We start from the raw sequence: 13,793 nt of genomic DNA on the forward strand, positions 1-13,793 counted from the left end.
TAGCAGGAAACAGAATGTGGACACAAGAAGCTGGAGTAACTCAGCGGGACAGGCAGCATCTCTGGAGAGAAGGAATAGGTAAAGTTTCGAGTCGAGACCCTTCTTCAGAGAGTGTCTCACAAAGTACCCTTGACATTCCCAATGCCATTGTCATTACTCATTACTGAGACCACAACTACCAATCTCCTAACAGTCAGGATTGACCAGAAGGTCAACCAAACAGCCACATGAATGCCATAGCTTCAAGAATTCTGAGGTTGCGTATCTGGTGGTGAGTGACTTGACTCATCTTCTGATCCTCAATACCTTTCCACCATCCACAAGTGAGGAGCACGATGGACTACATTCACTTTGCAAGGATGATAGCAGTGCCAACAACTCACAGGATGTTCACCTTGAGGCCAGATAGGGATGGAAACAAATGCCAACCTTGATAATGAAGAAAGCATTTGATAAAGTGCCACACGTGAGGCTGCTAAGGATGATGAGAGCCTATGGTATCAAAGGGCAGATACTGGTATGGAGAGCAGGTTGACTGGATGGCAGAAGGCAAAGAGTGGCTATAAAGGGGGCAAAGTGTGGAGTTGTGCATTTTGGTAATAGGAAAAAAGGCATAGACTATTTTCAAAATGGGGAGAGAATCTAGAAATCAGAGGTGCAAAGGCACTTAGAAGTGCTGGTGCAGGATTCCCAAAAAGTTCATTTGCAAGTCGAATCGGTAGTAAATAAAGCATACGCATTTATTTCAAGAGGGCTAGATTACAAAACCAGGGATGTAATGTTGAGGCTCTCTATAAGGCGCTGGTCAGACCGCATTTGGAGTATATCGTGGCAATTTTGGGCATCATATTTTTGGAAGGATGTGCTGGCTCTGGAGAGGTTTTAGAGGGGGTTTAGAAGAATGATCCCAGAAATGAGTGGGTTAACATATGATGAGCGTTTGATGGCACTGGGCCTGTACTCGCTGGAGTTTAGAAGAATGAGGGGGAACCTTAGTGAAAAGTTTCAATAGAGTGGATGTGGAGAGGATGTTTCCATAGTGGGAGAGTTTAGGACTAGAGATCATAGAATTATAGGATGTTCCTTTAGGAAGATGAGGAATTTCTTTAGTCAGAGGGTGGTGAATCTGTGGAATTCTTTGCCACAGAAGGCTGTGGAGGCCGTCAATGGATATTTTTAAGGCAGAGATAGAGGGATTCGTATGGGTGTCAGGGGTTATCTGCAGAAGGCAGGAGAATGGGGTTAGGAGGGAGAGATAGATCAGCCATGATTGAATGATGGAATAGATGGGCCAAATGACCTAATTCTGTTCCTATCACTTATAACCTAAGAAAAATAAAGCATGACTTTGAATTAAAAAAATATGTTGTTGGAGCGACTCAGCAGGTTAGTCATTAACTCTGGAGGACATGGATAGGCCGTCTGACCCTTCTTCAGATTGTAGTGGGTAGAAAGATGGAAAAGATGTGAGAGTGGGACAAAGCATGGCAAGTGATAGGTGGATACAGGGGAAGGGGTTTGTAGAGTAGATGGGTGGATAAAGGCTAGAGATGAAAAGAAAACAAAAGGATATCAAAGAACTGCTAAATATAGAGCCTGATAGAGGTGGAAAGGGAAAGGGGGCAGGATAATAGGATAAATGGGTGCGCACCAACGTGCATAGCAAGGGAAGGGGGGTGGGAGGTTTGTCTTACCTAGAATTGGAGGATTCAATGTTTATACAGCTGGGTTGCAAAATTACCTAAGTGGATTATACGGTACTGTTCGTCCAGTTTACACGTGGCCTCACTCTGGTAATGAAGGTGGGCCTCGGACAGAAAGGTTGGAATGGGAGTTAAAATGGTTACCAATCAGGAAATCCAGCATGCTGAGGTGGAGTGAGCGCAAGTGTTCAGTGAAACGGTTGCCTAGTCTATGCTTGGTCTCACTGATGTAAAGGAAGCTACATCAGGAACACCAAATACAGTAGATGAGGTTAGAGGAGCATGTGAACATCTGCCACACTTGGAAGGACTGCTGGGGTCCCTGGATGGGTGTGAAGGAAGAGGTGTAGGGGTAGGTATTACATCTATGGTTGCTGACGAAAGCACTTGGAGAGAGGGTTATCAAGATAGGAAGGTATGAGCGAATCTAGGAGATGCAAAGGGAATGGGAAGATGTGACTGGTGGTTGGATCACATTGAAGGTGGTAGAAATGTTGGAGAATGATGTGTTGGATGAAGAGGCTGATGGGTGTAAGGTAAGGACCAGGGCAACTCTATCCTTGTTCTGTTTGGGGGTAGGTGTGTGAGCAGAATTGCGGGACACAGAGGAAACGGTTGAGGGAACCATTCACAACAGTTGGGGGGAAAGAAGAGGACACCTTGGAAATATTAGTGGAAAGCCTTATCTTGGGATACAGAGAAATTGAGAATAGGCGATGGTGTCCTGTCTAGATGGAGAGTGGGAACAGGTTTAGTCAAAATAACTGGGAATCAGTGGGTTTATTGCAGATAACAATCGATAGTCTATCCTTTATGACAGAGAGATCTGGACAGGGAAGAGAGGTGTCAGAGATAGTCCAAGTGAATTTGAGCGGAGAATGTAAGTTAATGGTAAAGCTGATGAAAACAAGTTCTGCATGGGTGCAGGAGGCAGCCCCGATGCAGTTGTGATGTCGGGGTGAAAGAAAAACAGTTCAAAAGCACAACCAGGATTGGGGGATGGTGCCAGTGTACAATTGGAACAAGGACAATTCGAAATAACTGACAATAGGGCAGGCGTCGCTGGGCCCCATGCGAGTGCACATGGCTAAAACTTGACTTCAAAGTAAGAGGAATCAAAAGAGAAGTTGTTGAGGATGATGATGAGGCCAAGTTCTGCCAGATGGAGGAGAGTGTTCTTAGAGGGGAACTTATTGGGTCTCTGCTCAAGGAAGAACAAGAGGACCCTAATACCTTCCTGGTGTGTAAAGGGACTGGACACTATGATTAAGATGAAGCAATGGAGGCCTAGGAAATGATAGTTATAGGAAGTGTTGAAGAGCATGTGAGGTGTCTGAGTAGATCAGAAGGGACTTGCAAGCGGGGGGGGGGGGGGGGAGGGTGGGGGGGGGGGGGGGGGGGGCACACAAGATAGAATTTAGTTGTTTGGAGATGATTTTGGTGGGGCAGAAGGCAGAAACAATGAGTCTGTCAGGGGAGTCCTGTTCTTGGTGTGGTTTTGAATTTTTTTTAAATTAAGTTAAACTAACGTGGATTGGGGCTCGAGAATTGGATCTTTCAGTAATTTAGTTGCATGCTGACACCCTAGAGACAGATTAAGAGTTGATTCTTAGTCAAAGAACTGTACACAAGCAAATTAGCTGGAATTATGATGTTCACCTTAAAATGTGGCCGTATTTGTCTGTTTCTCAGGAGATGCTGTGCATGATGATCGGGGTGAGACATTTCTTATATTTCCATGGGATATAAGAAATGTTTGCAAAATACTGGATTTTTAAACTGCATTTTTGCTTTCTGAAGGACTGCAAAGCTGGAAAATGAAGCCATCATGAGTGAGGAAAAGTTTGAGGCCATCACAAAGAAATGGGTATCAGCAAAAGCTCTTAAGATCCCACAGGATTTGCGCGACATTCTCGTCAAACAGCAACAGCAGTGTGCCCAATTAATCGAAGGAAAGAACAATCTTATTACTACTTTGCAAAAGGTAAATTCTTTATGCATTAGAAAGTTGGGTGAATATTTAGTGGTAAGTAGTTTAACTTTACCCATTTTATTTGTTGCTATTTGCCTAATAGTTGGAATGTCTCTTTTGGGCAGACTATATCAGGAGCATGGCAATCCTTTTTAAGTGGGGAAGGAGCTTACCTCCTCAGAAATTGCTTGCCTCCAACACGGTGGGACACCTTTCCACAAAGTGAAATAAGTCTTTCCACTAAAGACCCACAAAACTGAAGTCAAAGTGAGTCATCCTCAATCCTGAGCAAACGTCTGTTTAGTTTTAGAGATACAGCGTGGAAACAGGTCCTTTAGCCCACTGAGTCGTCGCCGACCATTGATGACCTGTACGCTAGTTCTATCCTACACCCTAGGGACAATTTACAGAAGCAAATTGTCTGAAGAAGGGTCTTGAAATGTCCCATTTCTTCTCTCCGGAGATGCTGCCCATCCCGCTGAGTTACTCCAGCATTTTGTGTCAACCTACAAACCCTTTCGTTTTTGGAATGTGGGAGGAAACCGGAGTACCTGGAGAAAAGCTCACATGGTCACAGAGAGAATGTCCAGACAGCACCCTTATGGGGCTTTTTCACGGGGCGAGTTGACGCAAGATGTCACCAGAGTGAAGTGGTCGTGGTCCAGCACGAGTCTCGCACGATATAACGGGGTAGATAAAGAGTTCCCACGGTACTCGGCATTTCTGTTATGTGTGCGAGTGACTTGTCCGTCTCCCGAGCTTTCGCGTTAAATCTTGAATGAACATCGTGAACTACACGTGACACAAATGATGTAACTTTTTTTTTCACACACTATAAATATCCTCCCTTGGTTGAATTGGCTCATTTGGAGACATGTTTTACTGTGTATGTGGGAGACACAGATGGACTGAGCACAGTACCTCGGTCTTACTGTGTGTGGGAGAGGGGGAGAAAGAGACGTACACTCACAGAGGCAGAGTCTCTCAGCCTGTGTAAGAGGGAGGGAGAGAGAGAGAGAGGCACACACAAGGTGGATGTGAAATCTCACCTGCCTGTTTCAGTGACAGACACCCGCCGCCAGTAAATGAAGACACCCCCATCTGTCTCCCCCTCCTCTCCCTCGACTCCCCCACCTTTCCCTCCCAACTCCAGTCCCGTCCCGACCCCCTGGGAAACTGAATAGAGCAACAATATAGATATAGAAACTGAAACTGAAACAATATAGAAACTGAATAGAGCAACATGGCAAAAACATCTCTGACACGCTTTACCCCCTTTCTTTGAGATTTTCTGGGAGCCATCTCTGCAAGTGTTCCTGTTAAAAAGATTATCCAACAATGACAATTAGGTGGGACATCCTCGAAGGACACATGTTCCCTTGTCGATATTGAGACCACCTTTTTTACTCACCTTCTGTCCCCTCTGTCCAGCTTCCGGGTTTACCGTTCGCAGGAGTTCCCACGCGCTATATCTCTAAAATCTGAAGTTAGGTAATGTCTAAAGGAACTGCAGACGCTGGTTAATGCTGGTTAATACGCACAGAAGGACACAAAATGTTGGTGTAACTCAGCAGGTAAGTCAGATCAGGGAAGAAAAACATAAAAAGCTGGAATAAGTCAGCGGGTCAGGCAGCATCTCTGGAGAAAAAGAATAGGTGGCGATTCGAATCGGAACCCTTCTTCAGACAGCCTAATCGGAATTGAGTCTGAAGATGTGTCTCGTCCCGAAACATCAGCTATTTTTCTCCAGAGACGCTGCTTGACTCGCTGAGTTACTCCAGCTTTTTGTGTCTGTCTTCGGTTTAAACCAGCATGTGCAGTTCACTCCTTACACGGGTCTCTGTACAACATTGATTGGTAGCGTTCCGGACCCTGCTTCGGAAAGGCATCGATCGCTAGTCGGCGAGGACTCCGACCTGTATCTCTCAAAGAAGTACATGTGAAAATTTTCTCACGGACCATAAAAATGCGTAACCTTTCAGTAAAGTCCCTTTTAAAGTCCCTTTTAAAGATTATAGTTATTTTCTTGAATCTCATTAACATAACTCATGAATAAGTTGATGTCCATATGCGGATGCAAATCTTTATTTTTATTTATTTTTTAAATTCAATCCCACAGAAGACAATTTTTACTCACCTTCTGTCCCCTCTGTCCAGCTTCCGGGTTCACCGTTCGCAGGAGTTCCCACGGTACCCGCAAGAGTTATTACGGATATCGCACTGGCCACTACGTCCATATAATGTTGCAATGCTCAACCACAAGTGTACAAGTCACTCTTGGAGAAATTCAAACTTTCTTGAATTTTCTCCCGAGTGACCAAATTACACGACTACCTGCCGTTAGCGCTACGGTGGTCCACGGTGGTCCACGAATGCCGTACTGTTATCGCACGAGGTTCCCACGATGTTAAACTCTGGTTAACTCTTGCGTCAAGTCGCCCCGTGAAAAGGCCGCTTTAGTCAGGATTGAACCCAGGTCTCTGGTGTCGTAAGGCAGCAACTCTACCACTGTACCACCCCAAACATGGTATGTGTGAAAACCCAAGTGGGCCTGTATATTGTTTAAACTTTGTGACATATCAGCATTGTGACATTTATGGGAACTTTGCTATGAATAATAGCTTGTCTGTGACATTTAAATTAGCAAAGGGACTCTGTTCCCAACGACATCTTTACCTCATTGTCAGCACACCTCGGTTTCCTAATCCACTACTGTCAAAGTCTACAATGAACGGTGACACACTCATCAATCATGATTTCTGTCGGCCAAGTTCCTGTTGAGCACAATTTTATAGTCATTGTTTTCTGATATCAGCCTGCTGTTTGTACAGCTGTATTTATTGCTTTGGGCAACTTCAAAAAAACTGAGTAGCAGGATTGCAAATTTCACAGATTGTGCAGGTTTTAATTTTATTTATGTTCTCCATGCAGGAGCTAAAGTTGAGTGATGATCGTTATGTAAAAGATCTCAAGAAATTAGCTGAAGACATTGACCTGATGTTGGAACGTATGGAAGAACAAATAAAGACCTTATCCAAGTCCTATAGAATGGAAATGAAGGAGATAGAGGTGATGAATTTCACATGCAGCATAGTCTAAGTTGAAATCTAAAGTAATTAAAAGTATGAAAGACCAGTTATAGTTTTGCAACAGATGGTATATCTCATGTTATGATCTAGAATTGATTAAATTAAGAGGTGCTTCAAGATGTGACAGATTATTAACGCATGGCATTTGGGTTGATAATGACAAAAAAAACGTAGTAAGCTTGTTTACCTGCAGAAACTGGTTCTGCAGGAAAACAAGCTAACTAAGCCTTTTCTGCCATTAATTAAAATGGCATGTTAACAAACTTCAAAGAGCATTTCTAGATTGTGCAACAAATGTCAGGGAATTAATTTTAAAGCACAGATACATATACACTATTCAGCTGTATTTATTGCCCAAAGCAATAAATACAGCTGACATAAGACAGATTGCATTAAATGCTGATAATTGAAGTAATGAAACCAGTTGGGTGGTTTGGTTTATGCAGAGCTTTGTTGGCAGCAGCAGAGAGCTAGAGTGCAGGAGTGACTAGTGGGGTACCGCAAGGCTCAGTGCTGGGACCCCAGCTATTTACAATATATACTAGACTAAGTGGGACCCGTTGGGTCCCATGTTCACACGGGAGGGCTGGTCCCCCGACGCAATATTCCACCTCTCCACCAATTCCAATGTTGGTGGCCAGTGGGGGGGGCTTTCTGGAGTGCTGGTATGGGGTCTTGGGGTGGCAGCTCAGTCCCTCAAGCCTGATCTGCTGGCAGCTCACTCATGGCTGGTGGGCTGGCAGTTGACTCATGACTATTCCTTGAAATTCCATTTCAAGCAGGGTGCAAGGCCACCGAATTCAAGTGCAGTTTCCTACCACTTCAAACAGGGTGCAAGGCCACCAAATTCAAGTGCAGTTTCCAACCACTTCAAGCAGGGTGCAAGGCCACCGAATTCAAGTGCAGTTTCATACCACTTCAAGCTGGATCCAAGGCCACCAAATTCAAGTGCAGTTTCATACCACTTTCAGCAGGGTGCAAAGCCATCAAATTCAAGTGCAGTTTCATTCCACTTCAAGCAGGGTGCAAGGCCACCAAATTCAAATGCAGCTTCATACCATTTCATGCAGGGTGAAACCACCATAAAACCACACAAAACACCAAACTCACAGTTCAGTAGACATTTAGTGTGTTCAGTTGATTCACAGCTCAGACAGTCGTAACCTCTCCCTCCTCCATCATGCAGAGGCTGCCACACCCACACTTCCGGGGTTTATAACCCCTCCCCCCCCGGAAAAGGTGTGGCTTTCATGGCGTGATTGGCAGGAGAGAGATTCTCAACATTTTTTAAACACTAATAACACTTTTATTTTTCATTGATGGGAAGAATTCTCTGCACCTGCTCAGCAGAGGGGGGACTGAGTAAGATGGCCAAAAATCACAGCCGTAAGTGGTAGCGTTTTATCTAAAATCAATATACAGTGCAAACAGGAAGTGCATTTGCAGTAGTGCCTTTTAAGTTCAAGCCAAAGCACCCGCTGCCATTTGCAGTAAGTAGTGCCTTTCAACTTCAAGCCAAAGCACCCAAGCCACCATTTGCAGTAAGTAGTGCCTTTCAACTTCAAGCCAAAGCACCCAAACAACCATTTTCAGGCAGTGCCTTTTTACTTCAAACAAACCATATTTTCATTTTCAAATCACATTAAGGGGACTCACAGTTGTGTAGACATTTGTTCAGTGTTATTCAGAGCTCAGAGAAACGTTACCCTTGGCTTCATCCATCTTGCAGAGACTAAGTGAGGCACACCACTTCCTGGTTTTATAATCCCTCCCCCTCCCTCCAGCCAATGCCAAAGCAACCAACCCACCATTTGCAGTAAGTAGTGCCTTTCAACTTAAAGCCGAAGCACCCAAGCCACCATTTGCAGTAAGTAGTGCCTTTCAACTTCAAGCCAAAGCACCCAAGCCACCATTTGCAGTAAGTAGTGCCTGAACTTCCCGCCAAAGCACCCATGCCACCATTTGCAGTAAATAGTGCCTTTCAACTTCAAACCAAAGCACCCAAGCCACCATTTGCAGTAAGTAGTGCCTTTCAACTTCAAGCCAAAGCACCCAAGCCACCATTTGCAGTAAGTAGTTCCTTTCAACTTCAAGCCAAAGCTCCCAAGCCACCATTTGCAGTAAGTAGTGCCTTTCAACTTCAAACCAAAACTCCTAAGCCACCATTTGCAGTAAGTAGTGCCTTTCAACTTCAAGCCAAAGCACCCAAGCCACCATTTGCAGTAAGTAGTCCCTTTCAACTTCAAGCCAAAGCACCCAAACAACCATTTGCAGGCAGTGCCTTTTTACTTCAAACAAACTATATTTTCATTTTCAAACCACATTAAGGGGACTCACGGTTGTGTAGACATTTGCTCAGTGTTATACAGAGCTCAGAGAGACGTTACCCTTGGCTTGATCCATCTTGCAGAGACTGAGTGAGGCACACCACTTCCTGGTTTTATAGTCCCTCCCCCTCCCTCCAGCAGGGGCAGCAGAGAGAATGGTGAATTTTTAAAAAACATTAATATCTCTCTGATTTGTCATCGATGGGAAACCTCCTCTGCACCGTAAGGCGGAGGGGGGCTCTGAGCGAGGTGGCCAAAAATGACAGCCGTAGGTGGCGGCGTTCTGTCGGAAATCGCAGCACAGTGGGCCAAAAGCAGTCAAGATCAGAGTTTTAGTAATATATAGATTAATGATTTGGACGAGGGAATTGAATGCAACATCTCCAAGTTTGCGGATGACACGAAGCTGGGGGGCAGAGTTAGCTGTGAGGAGGATGCTAGGAGGCTGCAAGGTGACTTGGATAGGCTGGGTGAGTGGGCAAATGCATGGCAGATGCAGTATAATGTGGATAAACGCGAGGTTATCCACTTTGGTGGCAAAAACAGGAAAGTAGACTATTATCTAAATGGTGGCCGATTAGGAAAAGGGGAGATGCAACGAGACCTGGGTGTCATTGTACACCAGTCATTGAAAGTAGGCATGCAGGTGCAGCAGGCAGTGAAGAAAGCGAATGGTATGTTAGCATTCACAGCAAAAGGATTTGCGTATAGAAGCAGGGAGGTTCTACTGCAGTTGTACAGGGTATTGGTGAGACCACACCTGGAGTATTGTGTACAGTTTTGGTCTCCAAATCTGAGGAAAGACATTCTTGCCATAGCGGGAGTACAGAGAAGGTTCACCAGACTGATTCCTGGGATGTCAGGACTTTCATATGAAGAAAGGCTGGATAGACTTGGCTTGAATTTAGAAGATTGAGGGGGGATCTTATAGAAACTTACAAAATTCTTAAGGGGTTGGACAGGCTAGATGCAGGAAGATTGTTCCCGATGTTGGGGAAGTCCAGGACAAGGGGTCACAGTTTAAGGATAAAGGGGAAAGCCTTTAGGACCGAGATGAGAAAAACATTTTTCACACAGAGAGTGGTGAATCTTTGGAACTCTCTGCCACAGAAGGTAGTTGAGGCCAGTTCATTGGCTATATTTAAGAGGGAGTTAAGATGTGGCCCTTGTGGCTAATGGGATCAGGGGGTATGAAGAGAAGGCAGGTACAGGATACTGAGTTGGATGATCAGCCATGATCATCGGTGCAGGCTCGAAGGGCCGAATGGCCTACTCCTGCACCTATTTTCTATGTTACTGGAAATTTAATTTGTCCATTGTATGTTAAAGACTGATGAAATTAGTGGAGGGTATCAACCCTACAGTTAAAATTATTCATTGAATGTAAACCATGTGTTTTATACAGTGAATGGTAGGGCTCTGAGAAGTGTTATAGAGCAGAGGGATCTAGGAGTGCAGATACATAGTTCATTGAAGGTGGCGTCATAGGTAGATAGGGTGGTCAAAAAGGCTTTTAGCATATTGCCCAGTCCATCATCGGCTCTGACCTCCCTACCATCGAGGTCAACAAATGATGTCAGTGTTGTCATACTATTGGATTCCAGTATCTGCATGCTAACTTTACATTTCAAATATAAGATATCCAAATCCTTGTGTAGCACCGTGTTCTGTATTCTCTCTCCATTTAAACATCCTGTTTTACTATTTCTCATCAAAATCTTCCCCAGGTTATAAATCTGGATTTTTTGTTGCCCACATTCTCAACCTATCTGTACTTCTTGTACTTTCATAACATCCTGCTTCCTTACAACCTTATTGTGAATGATTTGGGTTGCAGTAAATTTGATTCCTTCATCTTAGACATTGTTATTGATCGAAAATAGCCCCAGATTGACCCTATGACACTTCACCAGAAGGGTTTATTAATCCAGCTTTGTTTTGGTTAGCCAATACTCTTCACCCAACAGACACACAGATGCACGTCAATACAGTAAGTGTTTGTTAAGTACATTTCCATGAGTTAATTTTTGGAATGTTTCTGGAAGTTCAAGCACACTACATTAACTGGTTTCATTAATCAATCAATCAATCAATCAAAGCACTTTATTCGTCCCCGAGGGGCAATTTAAAAAGGCGCATTACAGTAGCTTTTAAAAAAAAAAAAAAAAAAAAAGAGGGACACAATCAACAAACATAAGCAGCACGCATACTGCACAATCAACCAACACACGCATTTCACAGACACACTGCACAATCACACAACACACACCGCACATCAACATTCAACACATAGTAATAGTTTTAAAGTGCTTCCTTAGTGCTTGAATTAAAAAGTGCATATAAAAGGTTATTTCATTTCATATGTTCATGAGTCAGTGATCAGCATTAAGAAGCTGGACAGCCCTGGGGATGAAGGTTGCCTTCCTCCTCTGTGTCCGGCAACCCGGACAGCGGAGTCTGCGTCCTGAGGGGAGCCACTCAAACTCAGGAAACAGGATGTGAGGGGTCCTGAAGAATCCTACGTGTTAACTTTACAGACTGTTGGTCGCATAGGGCAGTGAGAGTTCGGACGGGCTGCTCAATGATTTTTGAACAGACCTTGACCACATTCAACAGGCGGTTTCTGTTTTGCAGGGTGATGGAGTGGAACCAGCTAGTGAAAGAGAAGGTTATTACATTTTCAATGAATGCGTAGTAGAATGTGGTGAGAATGTCTTTGTTAATCCCAAATGACTTCAGCTTCCTGAGTAGGTACTGTCTCTGATGGCACTTTTTAAGGATTTCCTCTGTGTTAGAGGAAAACCTTAGCAGGTTGTCGAAGGCTGTTCCCAGGTATTTGTATACCTCCACTATCTCCACTGGCTCCTGCTGGATGATAGTGGTGGCTGCCTCAGCCATCTGTCTCTGTTGGGGGGAAAAGGTCACAATCATGTCCTTGGTTTTGCTTATAATTTGTCCTCTCATTACATTGTCAAAGAAGCCTAATGAATTCCCTTAGCATAATTTTGCTTTCACAAAACCATTTTAACTCCACTTGATTGTATTGCCTTTTTGCAAGTATTAATCCTGCTAAATAATGGATTTCAAATTTTTTCCAATCACACATTTTTGCTACCTACCGTTACAGTTCTCTGCTTTCTGTTTTGCCTCTTTATTGAATAGGGACAAATGTGCTTTTTGTAACTGCTGGGTCCTGAGACCATCTGATTTCCATGCTACCCAGTACCTTCAAAAGATTGGCAGGGATCCTGAAGCAGGTTCCACACTAACTTAATTGAGTTGGTGAATTGCTTACTGTTTCTGGACATGAGTAAACAAATCGACAAAATGATGATAGAATGGGTTAGGAAATCCAATTCTGTCCAAATTAAATTATACAGACCAACCTATGCTCAGATTTAAATTTGCTGTAAATCGCAATGCAACGTAGAAATGGTGAATGCTTGCCTATTGTGATCTAAATACTTTTATCTTTAATCTTTGTGATGTGAAATTCCAGATGCAATGATAGGAAAATCAGCACACTATCTCCCAGTTCCACAGCAGTTTTGATAAATGGCTCTGGTGTTGTTTTGCCATATCTCTCGTTCTATTCTATTCTGTTCTGTTTTTTTACAGAATTCCACCTCATTTTTTTTCTTGCTTGTTTCATTTACAAAGAAGATTCATTATTTTCTTTTTACTGTCTTTTGTTCCCTCTTCTGCGAGCAAATCATGGTAGTTTAGCAGCCTTGATAACTGACAGAGTAACAAAAAAAAAGAATTTAAGCAAATGACTTGATATACCAGGATCTTGCATCATAGTTTGTGGGTCAGTTATTTATCCATTTCTATTTCTCTATTTAACAGAAAGCCTTTCAGCTGGAACGCCACGAACTAATGAAAAACAATCTATTGCTATGGGAAAATAAAATGCAGACGCGAAGAGACAAAGAGGTGAATATTTTTAATGTCTACCAATCAAGTTATCAAGAATATTACAATTTTTGGAAGTATAGTTAACATAATTGAAACAGAATATAAATTATTAGTTGATCTATCTTATGCTCTCTGTGCAGCTAATCAGCTAAGTACATTGGCTTTTTCATTTGGCATATTTTATGTTCATTTGATGTGGATTTGTGACGCAATGTTTTCAGAGCGACTTGCTAATTTCTAGCTCAAACTACACTATTTCTGATCAGCCTTTAAAACGATCAAATATTGCAAACAGGTGTTTAAACTAGTGAGAGAGTGAACGAGTTACCAGACAAAAACTGACTGGTTAGCTGGGGAGGAGGATCTTGTGAGCAGGAGTCTACCATAAAAACAAGTAGTTAATTTCTTTAAAATGCTGTTTGAAGAAAGATTATATGTGCTCATTTCTGCTTTACTTTTAAGAAGTTTTGAATTCAATCAAGGAGAATGCAAAACATTTTACAATTGGTTAGTTTAGTTTTGCGTTACTTTTACTGAGAATGCAAAACAGCTTACAATTGTTTAGTTTAGTCTTGCGTTCTCAAAAAGATTTAAACACTTAAAAATACTATAAAGCTAGTATCTGTCATAGAAACATAGAAAATGGGTGCAGGAGTAGGCCATTCGGCCCTTCGAGAGCCTGCACCACCATTCGATATGATCATGGCTGATCATCCAACTCAGTATCCCATCCCTGCCTTCTCTCCATACCTCCTGATCCCTTTAGCCACAAGGGCCACATCTA

The 13,793-nt window shown here is 43.1% G+C and overlaps 1 protein-coding gene across 2 annotated transcripts in view; it reads left to right on the top strand.

Moving 5' to 3' along the window:
* Window positions 1-13,793, top strand: part of drc1 (dynein regulatory complex subunit 1) — a 62,736-nt gene that overhangs the window by 13,006 nt on the left and 35,937 nt on the right. For both annotated transcript variants that reach the window (XM_033021481.1, XM_033021483.1), the window contains 3 exons: window positions 3,504-3,687; window positions 6,607-6,744; window positions 12,941-13,027. In XM_033021481.1, the coding sequence (XP_032877372.1) occupies window positions 3,504-3,687; window positions 6,607-6,744; window positions 12,941-13,027 (409 nt within the window). The remainder of the gene's footprint in view (window positions 1-3,503; window positions 3,688-6,606; window positions 6,745-12,940; window positions 13,028-13,793) is intronic.

Source organism: Amblyraja radiata, chromosome 5 (genome assembly GCF_010909765.2).
Source record: "Amblyraja radiata isolate CabotCenter1 chromosome 5, sAmbRad1.1.pri, whole genome shotgun sequence".
Lineage (NCBI taxonomy): Eukaryota > Metazoa > Chordata > Chondrichthyes > Rajiformes > Rajidae > Amblyraja > Amblyraja radiata.